The sequence below is a fragment of the Microplitis mediator genome, chromosome 2 (genome assembly GCF_029852145.1).
Source record: "Microplitis mediator isolate UGA2020A chromosome 2, iyMicMedi2.1, whole genome shotgun sequence".
Taxonomy (NCBI): Eukaryota; Metazoa; Arthropoda; class Insecta; order Hymenoptera; family Braconidae; genus Microplitis; species Microplitis mediator.
The window spans coordinates 22,361,468-22,376,640 of NC_079970.1; the positions used below are offsets into that span (position 1 = coordinate 22,361,468).

A 15,173-nucleotide genomic window follows, 5' to 3' on the forward strand; every position below is an offset into this window, starting at 1 on the left:
TCATTTCATTTGCGTATGTTTTTGTTTCATCTTTATTTTACCCTTTTAAAGTTAAAATACAGGGTCCTGATCATAAAATGTGATTTGAAATTATTAAGAATGACTTATATCGAGTGATATTTAATATTGATTATCAAATTGAATATAATATGGATGGTTAAGATTATTTAGATTTTTACAATAAAGATATACTTCTAAATAAACCACAATATTGAATCCATGGATTGACGAAGTGGTGAAAGCTTTGGCTGATATCTAGGACAGAGGATCGACTCCCCATCAATGATGTCGAATAATTTTTCATCGGTATAAATATTAACTATCAAAAACTTATTCATTATTATACAAAATTCAGACACATCTGACTGATTGTAATTAAATAATTATATACACTGTAAAAAATCACCGGGGTAAGTCCAAACGGTGTAGGTGTTAAAATTATCGGTGTTAAATTTACCCCTGAAAGCGGTGTGAAAATAACGCCGTCACCGGTGTAAATATTCTAGACCGGTGTTAAAATAACGCCGCCGCCGGGGTGTAGATATCCTTTACCAGTGTTAAAATATTTTACTTTGTGAATATTTTTACTTACTCGATCACTATACTTGTTAATAAATGATATTCTATATTAATTTTCATAAAGAACTGACATTTTTTGTGTTTTATAATCTTTAAAGTTAATAATCCAAGCGGACGCAGTTTACCCTGCTTTTACACCGGTTATCCCGCTTTTACACCGATGTTACTCCGTTTTTACACCGGTTACCCCGCCTTAACACCGATTTTACTCCGCTTTTACACCGGTTACCCCGATTTAACACCGGTATTTTTAACACCGGTGTAATTTTATTTTAACACCGGGCGGAGTTAAAATGAGTCCATTTTTAACACCGCTCTTTTTACAGTGTATAATTAGAACTAAGCAACTGAGATCAAGATCTATAAGTAAAAACAATACTAACCTGTTTCTAAACTGCACTCTTTTCTTACTTCCTCCCAAGCTTCTGTCGTTTGGGAACGTCCTTTATACATTCCATGATCATATAAAAATGGTCTTATTTTAACACTTTCTATTAATTTTGATTTATCTACAGACATAACTAAATTAATGTAACTTAATTGTTTCACTGAACTAATATAATTTATAAGTCTTATTGTTAAAATTAATTACAAATTGCTCTTGATGTAGAATTGATTAGATTATTGAATTTGATAAACATTATCGATACTTCGCAATATTCTTGTTAAATAAATAAATTTATTTATAGTTTCAATTTTTTAAATTTCTTTCTAGAACCAAAGTTAAAAAAAAAACATGAATCATTTGTTAAAGAAGTAGTGACGTTTCAACATAAATGAAATTTAAAAATGTCAACTATTTTAAAGTTTCAAAAATTATTTAAGCAGAAAAATTAAATTAGTATTAAAAAAATTCGAAAAATGTGTAAGTAGTTTTTTAAATGTAATTCGTAAATCGATTAATTAAAAAATATTTAATTAAATAATTTATTTAAATTACTCATCAGTAAACGTTTCGCCAAAATTACGACGTCTTGAATTTAAGACGAAAAATGAAATTCCAAAACAAAGTGAAATTATAAATTCGATTGGTCCTTCACTGACATCGATTTTGTGTAATTTTAGTCCACCGGATGTAAAAAAATTATTGGGAGTCATACCTCAACTTGACGGCCCGTCAACAGATTTATGGATACCCCCGAGTGATACAAAAGACGGGAATAAAATAATTTTAAAACCCATCGTACATCACGATCTTGTCAAAGCTCTCACTCATGATGGGATACTAAAATTAGGAGAACGAGCCAAGAGAAATTACGAAGCAAATGTAAATAAAAAAATTAATGACAATTTAAAGCGAGAAATAAATGAAATCCGTTCAATGTTTGAAGCAGAAAAACGTCACGCTATTAATCTTCGTATTAATGATACTATAAATTTATATGAAAGTAAGATTGATTTATTAACTAAAGAGTATGAAAGTAAATTGCAGGTTATTTTTTAAATTTCATTTAAATAACATTTTTTATTCCAATTAAATTTATAAAAATAATCATTTTTTTTAACAGAACGAAATCGGCAAAGTTGTAGAAAATTTAAATGAACGAGTGCAAGAAGCTGTTGCGGCTGAACGTATGAGAGTGACACATCAGATGCTAAAGAAATTAAGAGATGAAATTGGTCACATGGTCATTAAACTGCATGATGAGTTTGAGAAAAAATCTCAAGCTGACCGAGAAAATATCATCGCTGATTTTAATAAAAAATTTAGGTACTGGAAATATAAATAAAACTTAATTTACACTGAAAAATTTGCGGAGTAAACGCGAATTGAATCCGGAGTGAATGTGGAGCGGATGACTGTTTATTTATTTAAGTCCCTCGGAGTAAAACTCACGGATTTAAATAAAATTCAGACCACAACAAATTCATTCCGTTGAAAAAACAAACTCCCTTTTTACCCCGTATGCGGAGTGATTCTTTTAAAGCTTCGGAGCTTCGAGTAACAGAGTAAATTTGAATTGAGATAAAATCTGTAATCACTCCAAATTCACGTCGTTGAAAAACAAACTCCCTATTTACCCTGTATGCGAAGTGATTTTTGCAGACTCCAGAACTCCGCGTAACGGAGTAAATTCGGATTTGAATAAAATCGTAATAACTCCGAAATTTTTACAGTCTAAATGTAGGGGAAGGGGGGAGGCAAAAGGGGGTAAGGTAGGCAAAACGGGGTACCCCCAAAATTTGATAAAAAAAAATTTTATATTTTTAATGGTTTTGAAACATTCCAAAATCACTTCTGTAAATATAATTATGCGTTACTTTGATTTTTTTTTGGTAAACTTTTTCAAAAATCAATTGTCAGTTGAAAAATATTAATGACGTTTGTTTTATGATAAAAACTATTAAAAATTTTTTTTCTTTTTTTGTATCCAATAAACATGTAAAATATAATTTTTCTTCATGTAAATTACTTACAAAAAAATTCAACTTAATCAAATTCGTTTAAAATCCAAAAATTTTTTTTTTTTACCTTTTTTAGGGGATGCCCTATTTTGCCCGCAGAAATGAAAAATTTTTCTTTTCAACGGTAACTGAAAATTTATTCTATTTACTTTGAATATCATTAAAAAAAAAAAGATTTAGCGTATTTGAGTCCTCGAAAACTTGGTATTTCCTTAAGTACCCCCTTTTGCCTCTCCCTCCCCTATAATTTATGGAGCTAAATACCGTTCGGTCTACAGTATAGAGAGACGGTACTCTCTAAACATGAATAAGTGAAATAAGTGAATATTCACTACTTCTGAGTGCCAATCGAACCACTCTTTGAAATTATTGGTTCGGTTTGCACTTGGAATTAGTGAATATTCACTTATTTTCACTAATTCATGTTTAGAGAGTAGGCTCGCGCCATGACACTTCTCACATATACATGTGTTTTATTTGAACGTGTACTTGGCGCGAGACACTACCGTGTCTCCTCATTATTATGTATAATTTTAGATTGTAATATTGTGAAATAATACTAAAAAATTGTTTTTTTTTTTAGAAATGAACGTAAAGAAAATGATGATCGTTTAAATTATTTCAAACGGCAGAGCGAACTTGAAACGAATTTAAAAAAAATAGAATTAGAAAATAAATATTTTAATAGACTTATTAATTCAATTAGTAGAGAAAGATCTCAAAGTGAAACTCGAATGAGTTTCCAGCAGAAAAATTTCCAAGTATATTTTATTTTATTTTCTAATTAAATGATAAAATTTAAAAATTTAATTGATGGGGAAAATTAATAATTTAATTTTTGATACTTCAGGAAAAAATTACAGCGCTTTATAAACTTTTACTGCAGACATTATATATAATTAAATTTTTACATAAAAAATTGTCGCAACCGGCGGTAACTCAAAATTGTGAAACAACTTGGAGATATAAATTGCGGGAAATAATAAATAAGTTTAAAAAGATTATAAATTTTGTATTTAATGCAATTCCAGGACATGCTGAATTTCTCCTTTCTCTAGAGTCACTTTTGTCTTCGGAACATGACGAGGATAAAAGTGCTTGTGAAAATGAGGATAGTAGTCATAGTGTTTTAAGAATAATAAAAAATTTCTCTGAATCATTAAAAAATGATGTTTTTCATGTAGTAGAAATAATTGATAAAAGTGGAAAAAAATGGAGGCCTATTAAAATAATGCAGGTAAACAGTCTTAATATATTTTAATTTACATTACTCGGAGTGACTTAATTACTCCATACTTTTTTTAGAGGCTCGACATAAACATTTACAAAAAGAAAAAAATTTTTTTTTGTCAAAAAATCCTTCCCTATATTTAACTGCGGGTAAAAAGTCATTAGTAGGGCCAGGATTTTTGAAAATAATCAATAATTAGTGGTCTGAAATTTTTGATATAACGGGGAAAATATTGGTCTTATAAAAAAAATTTTCAAACAAAAGTTGTAGGAAATTTAATTTTCTAAAAAAAATATCTTTTATAATTTTTTCTTAGGTCTAATAAGAAGGCCGTAATTTCAAAATTAAGATTTCCATAATTAACCAAATTTTGAATCATTCATTATGAATCTTAATTTTTGAATCACGGTAAAAATATCGGTCATATTAAAAAAATTTTCAAACAAAAGTTGTAGGAAATTTAATTTCCTAAAAAAAATGTCTCATATTATTTTTTCTTAGGACTGATAAGAAGGCCGTAATTTAAAAATTAAGATTTTCATAATTAACCAAATTTTGAATCATTCATGATGAATTTCAATTTTTAAATTACAGTGAAAATATTGGTCGTATAAGAAAATCATAAGAGACATATTTTTAATAAAATTGAATTTCCTACAGCTTTTGTTCGAAAATTTTTTTACTAAGACCAATATTTTCTCCGTAATATCAAAAATTTGAACTACTCATTTAAAAAATAAGGCAAAAATCTTGTCCCTAGTTATTAGTAATTAAATAAATTAATTTATTTAGACATCTCAAGACGATGAAGACAAACAACTTCTTCTACCAGAAATAACTTTATATTGCGATGTTACTGATGACGATTGTTTTGATAATAATTCCGTGAAAGCAGACAATGTAATGAATAATAACGAAGTGACTAAAGATGTAAAAACTTTTGAAGAATTAATCGGAGAAAATAGTTTCATTATAAAATTAATTGACTCTGATATGAATGTAATGAATGAGTATAAGAAAAAAATTAATTTATTAATTATTAATTATTAAATTTTATAATCATTTATTTAGTTGGAAAATTCCAACGAATCAACTGCACCAGATAAAGGAAATTCCTTGGACACAACTGAGGAACTATTACAAAATAAAATAAAAAATTCGGTGAGAAAATCGATCGAAATAATAACGAAATTGAGAGGAATTCCACGTGAAGAAAATTCATCAAATTTTGACAATGAAACTGATGAAATTTTTCAAGAATTGATGAAATATTCGCAAGATTTGTAAAACTTTGAAAGCTCAAATTAAAATTTATAAAAAAAATAATGAATCCACAGAAATTCAATCGGAAGTTCGTATTTTATTTGTGTCAATTGATTTTAGTCAATCGATCAATTAATTTTTCGGGAATCCCGCGTTTTTTCGTATTTCTCTTGCACTGTAGCAGCGACTTCCTATAATTTGAGTCTTGTCGCCTAGGCAAAATGCTTATAACGGATGTTCCTGAACATCGTAACGTTTTTCGCCCTACGAAAAAAAAATTGGAAAATAAAAAATCTACTGGATGACTAGATTTCCAAAATATTTCGTACGTAGATACTAATATGTCAGCCAAAAATCTTAAGCCCTTAACTCCGAAACTACCCCGTAAGCAGTCAAATTTCATCAATTTTTTTCATTTTCGTTGCTCAAAAAACGTTCCGATCTTCAGGTACATTATAACGGGACCTCTGACGGGTTAATAAAAAAAAAAACATGTTCTAATATCATAAAATTTTATTAATTAAAAAAAACATTTATAAAGACATTGACAATAAATAAATCATTTAACGTGAATTGTTAATGAATAAAATATGAAGTAGATACGATAATTATTAAGACAAAAATTAATTAATTATTTAATTAATAACTACATTGAAAAAAAATTTAGAAAAAATGAAAAATCCGGAAAAAATTTTTTTTTAATAACAAATTGAATTTTTAATTATTGACTTAAAAACATTACATATCAATTCTTATTGATAATTATTTACAATTCATCAAGAATAACTCCTATTTATATCAATTACATTAATAATAATAATTACAATAATAATAATAATATTAATAATAATAATAATAAAATTAATAAAATAAACTTCCTATTAACTGTCGTCATCAAAATACCATGGCGGTAAAAAAAAAGTATATCTCTATTTCTTAATCGTCAGAGTTATAAAAATATTAAAATCATTTTTCGTGTATCAATAATCCATTAACAATAAAAAATTTTATTTTTCATAGTCTTCTTCATCAGGTCGCACTTGAGGAAACCTTCTGAGTATTTGTTGTTGCTGTTGTTGCTGTTGAGGTCGTCGTTGTTGTAAAGGAATATTTACTTCTTCGGGACTACGGAAGACTTGATTGACTGGTAAACGGTACTGCGGAATACCTTGTGGTGACGGTGATGGACGAGCTGTTGCGGGAATGCTATTCAATGATAACTGTGATGGTTGATTCAAATATAACTGGGAGTTGTGAAGTGTCCGTCTTGGACTGGGTGTCTGTTGGTACTCTTCGCCTTCACGTTCATCTGTGAAAATATCACCTGGGAAATAACGTTCGCTGTATCGCAGTGTTACATTTGGCTTTGATTCGGCTTCTTGTAAATTCAATGGTTTGTAAAGATATTCATTGACAAAATGATACTGAGAACTCTTTTTACAGCTGATATCTCCATTTGGCGGCATGCAAATCAAATGAACCTGTAAATTTAAAATTAAAAAATTTATTTTAAATTCATCCAGAAAAAAAATTTATCTAACGAGGTCTGATTGCAAATGTAGATCTTATTTTATGATACTGAAGTTAGCCGACGCTTGATAATTTTTGAATTTTTTTTTTAAACAGTAAATCATAAAAAAAAAAATATTTCAAAAAATGGCACCTATAGTTTTTTAAATTTTCTACATATGCATATTTTAATTTTTTTTTATTTTTGTAATTCATTTGGTGAAAAAAAAATCCAAAAATTTTTAATTGTCTGTTAACTTCTGGATCATAAGTTAGCCAACGTCTAATAATTTTTGGATTTTTTTCACAACAATAAATTATAAAAAAAAAAAATATTTGAAAAAATTGCACTTATAGTTTTTAAAATTTTTTTCATGTGCATATTTTTGTTTTTTTCTTTCTTGTAAACAATTTGTTGCAAAAAAAATTTGTAAATTTTAAATTGTCTGCTAACTTCAGAATCATTCTTATTTTCTAATTTTATGATACTGAAATTAGTCGGCGTCTACTAATTTTTGAATTTTTTTCAAATTAATAATATAAAAAAATTGCTCTTGCAGTTTATTTAATTTTCTACATGTGCATATTTTTAGTTTTCTTTTTTTTGTAATTGATTTGTTGAAAAAAAAATCTGAAATTTGTTAATTGACTAATAACTTCAGATCTGTATAGATTTCACAAGATTTTTGCAAAAAAAAAATTGAATCGAAAAAAATCTCCATTTATCGAATCAAATCTTGTTAGATCTGAATCACTTTTTCCAAGGAACCTTAATTAATAATTAAAAAAAAATATATAAGTAAATACCTGATGGAAAGTAAAACCTTCTGGACAAATCCACGAGTGCTTAGCATTGTCTTGGCAGTAATGGAATACTTCGCAATTAAGTTCTTCATCAGCATAATAACCAGTTTGTTTATTAACACAATCAAATTTACTTTGAGGTAAAAGTAAGCTTAGACGATCTGGTTCGTCTTTTTCTTCTTCAAGTGGTTCCTCTTCCAGCTGAGGATTCTGTACAGCATAAGACGCTCCCCGAACTGGACCTTGACGTGGTCCACTGAGGACACTTATTGAGCCTTGATTTGGTTTGCGGTAACTCTACAAATAAATATTTAGCCATTTATAAAAACTTAACTCCCACAAAAAAATTTAAGCTCTACTTTTATTTTTGTATACTAAAAAAAAAAACTAGTAAAAATAATATTTTCTCAAAATATTTTTTCTCGCTTCAACAAAATTTTCGTTTTCAATTTATAATGCAAAAAATTATGAGTGTAAATGTAGCAGACATTTTTGAATTACATATAAAAAAATTAAACAAATAAATTGATAAAAAAGAAAATGCATGTACTGATTTTAGAATTTTCTAAAAACCCATTTGAAATTTTTTTTTTTTAATTTTATTTTATTATTTTAAAATTTTAAAAATTGTCAGATTTCCGCCAACTTTACTGTCATCAAAAAATTTATTACACGGAAAAAAATAGGCGCTGCAACAGAACACATCCTTTGGGAGCAACAGGACAAAATCCTGTTGCAGCAATAGGATTTTCATGTTACAGTAATAGTTATCCTGTTGCTTTCACAGGACAAATCCTGCCCCTGCAATAAGATTTTATCCTGTTGCTCCCAAAGGATATGTCCTGTTGCTGTAACATGAAAATCCTTTCCCTCTCACAGGACTGCGTCCTGTTGCAGCGCCTATTTTTTTCCTTATACCTGCAGTCAAGATTTTTTTCTGTGTAAATAGAAAATTTTCAATAGCACAATTTCTTGTAAGAAAAAAAAACAATACTTCTAAAAGGTATTTTTTCTCAGTATTTGACAAAACTGTTCAGTAATTTATAAAATTACAGTTAAAATAAATAACAAAAGTTTATGGTCATTAATTATAACAACAAATGTTTTGTTGTGTCACGACTAGTTTGTTGTTTTAAAAAAGGATTGTTTGAGGCGTAGCCGTAATTTATTTTTCTATTTATAGTCTTGAATAATTTACCGGTTGTTGAGCCGGCCGATAGAGAGGAGTAGGTGAAGGTGTAGGTGTAACGACATTATCCTCGTAACTGTCATCTCTGTAACCACCAGAAGATGATCCAATGCCAGGACTATACAAAGGCCCGTAAGTTGGCTTGCCGGGAAATGAAACAGACCTCGAGTCTAAATTGTATGGGTTCTGGGCTGCTGTTATTGCAACCCACATCAGCAGAAACACACGATGCATTATTTTACTCTGAAAATTAAATTTATTGTTTATTATAAATATCGATATTTATCATTATTTTTTTTTTTAATACGTCGCGCTTTCCAATGAAATTAAAAAAAAACGATATTGATTTCATTTTTTCTATGAATCTATCAAGATATCTAATGGAAGATATATGAATTAACTTTCGCTGACCCATAGACTCTCTTTGTGAAAATTAATGTCTATTATAGTGATGAATCATCATCTTTATTTTTTATTTTATTGGCAAAAACAATGAGTTTTCAGACATAGAAAGTTTTTGTAAATATGAAATTATTGCATTTAATTGTTAATGATTTTCTTATTTAGTTAATATATATTTGTAGGATTGAGTAAAGTATATAAATGTCATTATAATTTGACAGAAGATAAAATAAAAACGAGTAAGGAAATAAATTATACTAAAATGACAAAACTCTTACTCATTCATACTAGGTCGTATCGTTCACTAGGACAAACGTGATAGTTTTCTCCAAATGATCGTTAAACGAATGATACCACTCTCGATGTAAAAGTTTCTGTATGTTTGTATATTTTTCAGCTTAACAGCAATATTTACTACCTAGCGAACGTCTTCAGTAAATGAGGTCATTTATGTTTAATTTCTTTAAGTGGAAAGTTTTTGAATAACAAAACACTTATAAGTTTTTATTATCACACGAAATTGAAACTCTTATTTTAGAAAATTTTTTAAATTTGTTAATAAATGCAGAAATTTATCTCGAGTATCGGTTTATTCAATAATGTAGTGGAAAAATATTTTTTTCTGTATATATTCATTTTTTTTTCCGTGGAAAAAAAAAGTCGGTCGTAGAACTTCGAAATTTGAGACAGATTAGAATTTCAGGTCGAACTTTTTTCAAACTTTCGGGAATTTAATAGAAAAAAATATGAATAATTAGAACTTCACGTGGGTAAATTTTAAGCAAGATGAGAATAATTTTTGAAGCATACGGTATCGTTTTTGGTCAGTTTTGAACACTTGAAAAATTTGAATTAAATAGTTTATGAAAGACGCAATGACACAACTAATTTTTTAAATGTGTTCGAAAATACTTTTATCTTATCGTTACAATAGATATTTTATTTTATACTTTTTCATTAATTAAAATAAAGTAGTAAATGTTCAAAAATTGAGCAGTGGCCACAAATGGAACTTTTACTCTAATTCTCAAAATGTATTTTTGCTTCATTTTTGTCCCGTTCAGAAAAAGTCAAAAAATCTCTAATTTGAAACTCTTGAATGGAAAGAAAAAATTTTGTAAGTATACGTTTTGAGAATAATGTTTTTAAAATCTCATCTGGCTCGAAGTGTGTCTACATAAAATCCTAAATCACTCATATTTTTTACTATAAAAACCCTCAGTTCGAAAAAAATTCAACGAAGTTCTAATCTGTCTAAAATTTAGAAATTCTGCATTAGAAATTTTAAATTTTTTTCTACACGGGCTGCATGTTTCTGAATATTTATCAATAAAAAATTTTTGAACAGTGAAATTTTTCCTTATTCTTTTTTATGATACAATTTCACTTACTGAGAAGTGACAGCAACTGATACGTAAAGACCTATTTGTACTTCAATAAATAATTATTTTAATTCATTTTCTTTTCACTTTTTAATTGTGACGTCATTCAACCGTGTCATTATTTATGATTTAATTTACTATCCATTACAATTAAAATTTTTAAACTAAAAAATTTTACCCCAAAATTTTTATTAAAAATTAAAGCCTATTTTTTGATCTATTAAAATGTCAAATATATTTTCACCCAAATAATTTAAGTTTTAAAAATTTTCTATTGTAAATTTTTTTAAAATATAGCCCTAATATTTTTCAGTTCTATACATTCGTGCAAATCAATTATTATTAAAAAAAAAAAACTAAAGGTCAAAGTTGAAGTTTGACGAGCTGTTTAATAACTTTTCTTACATAATATTACGATATAAGATAAAACGGACACGAGGTGAATGATCTTTTGTGCTGATGAATCAGCCGCGGCAATTATTTAAACATAAGTGTTTATCAATACTCAGATAAATATCAATAGCATCGTAAAATAAATATCGTTTTACTCGATTATTCCAAGTATTAGATAATCATGACAAGATTCTACTATAAATCTTATCAGAATCACGATCATGAATGAAGAAGAATAATTTACAAGGAAGTAAGTTCATTTTAAGTCAAACAAAAAAATTTTTTTAATCCGCGCAAATCCACTAGCTATTTATTTAGCCGGATTTTACAATTAAGGTATACTTTTTTTTTTTATTTTTTATTTAAAATCTATTCTATATTTGCAAAACTGTAGACTTTGGACCGTAGTCATTAAATCCGAGATCAAGAGTAAAGACCGCGGGTCCTGTTTGGTCTGGCAGCAAGTGAAAGTGAGAGGGCTGACTCGCTCTATAACTCAGTATGGCTTAGATAAAAATAATAAATTAGCTAAATCTATATCAGACCATAAACTGATATAAATTACGATAGTGTAACATAAGTAAAGATTATTATTATCGACTCACTGCTTGATAAGTAATTAAATATTATTACTTATTACTATCACGTTCCAATGGGGTGAGTCCAAGTGGAGAAAACGTCCTTGTACTTTTTAACCCGACCGCAAAATTTATTTAAACTGTCATATTATTGCATTGTTGAATCTATACATACGTAATGTACAGACACACCTTTTATTTAAACAATAATCAAACATCAATTACTTTATTGTGTCATTTACTTCTTGATACGCTTTCAATTTTAAATCGTTTATTTATTTAAATTATCATTTTTTTTCTATACTTATAAATATATATAGTCAACTTAAATATGTATACTGTTAAACGATTTATTTTAATTTTCACGTACAAATGTAATTGAAATTCAATGAAATTTATCGAGTTTTTAAGAATATGGATTTTTTTCATAATTAAAAAAAAATATATCTTTTAATAAAATAAAAAATGTGACTAATTATATATATATATATATGTGTTGTACGCGTTTAATCGATATGTCGATTTAAATTTTGATGATAATAATTTAAATAATAGAATACTAATTTTTTTGTAAAAACTAATCAGTTTTTGATAATTTTCGAATTATTAAAGACTTGACATCAAATTTCACGTATCAAAAAAAAAATTACAGATGACGAAAAAAAATTTTAATTAAAATTTATGACTTTTAAAATATATATTGCCTGTAAAGTGTATATTATTTAAATTTAAATCTTGGACAAGAATTGAATTAAAATAAATTGTGCACAGAAAAAAATTTTTACTCGCCTCAAGAAAATTTTTTGAATTATGAATTGCAAACGTAAATTTTCTTAGGGCGAGAAAAATTTTTATTTTGCGCTAAGATATTTTTTCAAGTAAAAAAATTTTGTTTCCGTTTCTTAATGAAAAATTTTTCTTGCAGCAAGAAAAATTTTTCTGTGTGTAATTAAATTTATGTAAAATTTATGACCCGAAAATTTGAAATAATGAAAAAATAAAGGAAATGAATAAAATAATTTATAATTTTTAATTGTGAGTAATTTGAATTTGTTGAAATTTCAAGTAATTCGCAAGAAATTCTAAATAGAAAAGACGGAAAAATTTATGTAAGAGGAAAAAAAAAGGTATCAGTTATTTGGAACAAGATATGCCGGTACAGGTTACTTGCAAGTACAACCACCAGTCACACGCCCGTAATTCTCAGTGTATAAAGAAAGCGATTGTGTAACAAGGGTATAGAGATAGTTGTCCAGTTGGTCGGAAATTCTTAAATGAGATCATGATACGATACGGGTTTTGCTGAAGTTAATCTAAGTTGTTACTGAGCTATAGAATAAAAGCGAAAATATATAAATATATACGTTTAAGAACTAGATTCCTCGTGTTATTGCAACAAGTTAACTCCTACATATGACGGATAATTTAAGGAAACGAATTTTTTTATTTTACTACTTTATTCTTAAACAGGTCGGTCGCGTAATAACCAACCGGTTCAAATTTTTTCATAATTGATCGTTTTTTTTATTGTCATGTATGTCTATATATTTGAATATTTTTATTATTCGCTCATTATTTTAACACAAATGATATGAGTTTTATTTTAATGAACTAATAATGAGTAATTGAATATTATTTACTCATAAATAAATTTCAGTATTAGAATTCAAAAATGAGAATGAATAACAAAATTTAAAATTCAAATTTTTTTAAATAATTGAGTCATGAAATTGTGGATTCAATTAATAAAAATAAATTTATTTATTTTAACAAAAAATTGATTTTTAGAATTGAAAAAAGAAAATTTCATTTATGATAAAATAAAAATTAATTAAGAAAATGTTAAATTAAAATAATAATTCCTTACAAAGTAAGTAGAGTATTGAATAATTAAATATGTTTAGAGGAAAGTATATAATTAAGTATGTAAATTATATTGACTAATTAATTAGTTGCAATAATTATTGTTAATTATATAATAATTGAACGTCCAAAAATTTGAATTTTGAAATTTTAAAATTGATCGTAATTGATAAATTTGAAATAAAAAAAATGAATTGTCAAATTTTGAAATTAAATCGAAATTTAAAAAAAAGAATTGTAAGTTTTAAAAATTGACCGGTAATTGAAAAATTTGAACTAAGAAAAAATTAATAGTCAAATTTTGAAAGTCAATCAAAATTAAAACATTAAAAAAAAAAAATGAACTGTAAGATTCCAAAATTGACCGGTAATTTAAAAATTTGGAATAAGTAAAAATTAATGGTCAAATTTTGAAATTCAATCAAAATTAAAAAATTTGAAAAAAAAATGAACTGTAAGATTTAAAAATTGACCAGTAATTGAAAAATTTGAAATAAAAAAAAATTAATAGTCAAATTTTGAAATTCAATCGAAATTAAAAAATTTGAAAAAAAAAAAATGAATTGTAAGATTTGAAAATTGAATCGTAATTGAAAAATTCGAAACAAAAAAATAAAAAAGTTGTTACCTGATAATATTCGATATCTAGCAGAATGTAAAACACCAAGAACACAGGTGATACGTCAACACGCACGGGATTTATCCTGCGGCGGCGCCACGGCATTCGCTTATATAGCTCGGCATGCTGAAAGTTTCCTCCACCAGCAACGCAGTATAAAATTGTTCGTTTCTTACACTAAGGCCCGAGCCTTAGAGACCAGAGAAGTAAAAAAATACCAAGTGGTGGAAGCCAGTTTTGTTCGGTCCAATACATTTGATATACTCCAATTGTACTCTACAATTTATACTTTTATTTTTAAAAAAACAGTCAACCATAAAGAAAACAATCCGTCATCGTAAACGCTTTGATTTAAGAATTATCCCCAGCTTTCTTACAAGAAAGTAAATTTATCCCAATTCAGGCGGTTCTAATTCAATTCATTTGGTAATCCGATTAATTCTGTACGGATTTAAAAAGACCTGCCCTCATTATTCGTAACATTTCTTTTCAAACCGACTCTTACTACTCGTTTTTTAAATTGTTATCCGTCACTTTTATTTAAATCATAACATTAATGCAGGATTACATCATAATTTATTTTTACTTTTTATTAAAATAAATATAAAATTTATTTTTAAGAGTTTAAATTTACTTTGACTTGAATTAATGAATCAAATTTACCAACCAATAAATTACAATAGTGAAAATATAAATTTAACAAATGTTTCGTGCAACATAAAAGAATTGCCAAAAGAAAGTACCGATCCAATTTCATATATTTCAATAAATTAAGAGTATTTAGTGCGTAGAATTTGACGATGAGTGATTATGATCTCTACATACACATCACACACACACACACACACACATACATACTGACAGAAAACAAGAGGCAACAAATGTCTAATGTTATCATAAATGTATATCATAAAAAAATTTTTACACTTGACTCAGATTCCAACAATAAAATTTT

At 27.1% G+C, this 15,173-nt stretch overlaps 2 protein-coding genes across 2 annotated transcripts; one reads left to right on the forward strand and one right to left on the reverse strand.

Moving 5' to 3' along the window:
- The first annotated feature begins 1,307 nt into the window (after positions 1-1,307).
- LOC130663659 (uncharacterized) lies at positions 1,308-6,914 on the forward strand. Its single transcript, XM_057463020.1, has 7 exons — positions 1,308-1,444; positions 1,527-2,011; positions 2,088-2,290; positions 3,569-3,746; positions 3,836-4,222; positions 5,009-5,215; positions 5,288-6,914. Exons 1-7 carry the CDS (start codon positions 1,441-1,443, stop codon positions 5,501-5,503), a joined length of 1,680 nt encoding a protein of 559 aa, XP_057319003.1. The 5' UTR covers positions 1,308-1,440; the 3' UTR covers positions 5,504-6,914.
- LOC130663660 (uncharacterized) lies at positions 6,254-14,373 on the reverse strand. The gene is made up of 4 exons (XM_057463021.1): positions 14,228-14,373; positions 8,991-9,224; positions 7,796-8,089; positions 6,254-6,960 (listed from the first exon to the last, which is right to left on the reverse strand). Exons 1-4 carry the CDS (start codon positions 14,321-14,323, stop codon positions 6,487-6,489), a joined length of 1,098 nt encoding a protein of 365 aa, XP_057319004.1. The 5' UTR covers positions 14,324-14,373; the 3' UTR covers positions 6,254-6,486.
- Positions 14,374-15,173: the final 800 nt, after the last annotated feature.

Coding starts and splice junctions, on each gene's coding strand:
- LOC130663659 (XM_057463020.1), top strand. Junction 3,747..3,835: donor TCCAGCAGAAAAATTTCCAA/GTATATTTTATT, acceptor TTGATACTTCAG/GAAAAAATTACAGCGCTTTA. Junction 4,223..5,008: donor GGCCTATTAAAATAATGCAG/GTAAACAGTCTT, acceptor TAATTTATTTAG/ACATCTCAAGACGATGAAGA.
- LOC130663660 (XM_057463021.1), bottom strand. CDS start 14,323: ATGCCGTGGCGCCGCCGCAGGATAAATCCCGTGCGTGTTGACGTATCA. Junction 9,225..14,227: donor TAGATATCGAATATTATCAG/GTAACAACTTTT, acceptor TTTAATTTTCAG/AGTAAAATAATGCATCGTGT. Junction 8,090..8,990: donor ATCGGCCGGCTCAACAACCG/GTAAATTATTCA, acceptor ATTTATTTGTAG/AGTTACCGCAAACCAAATCA.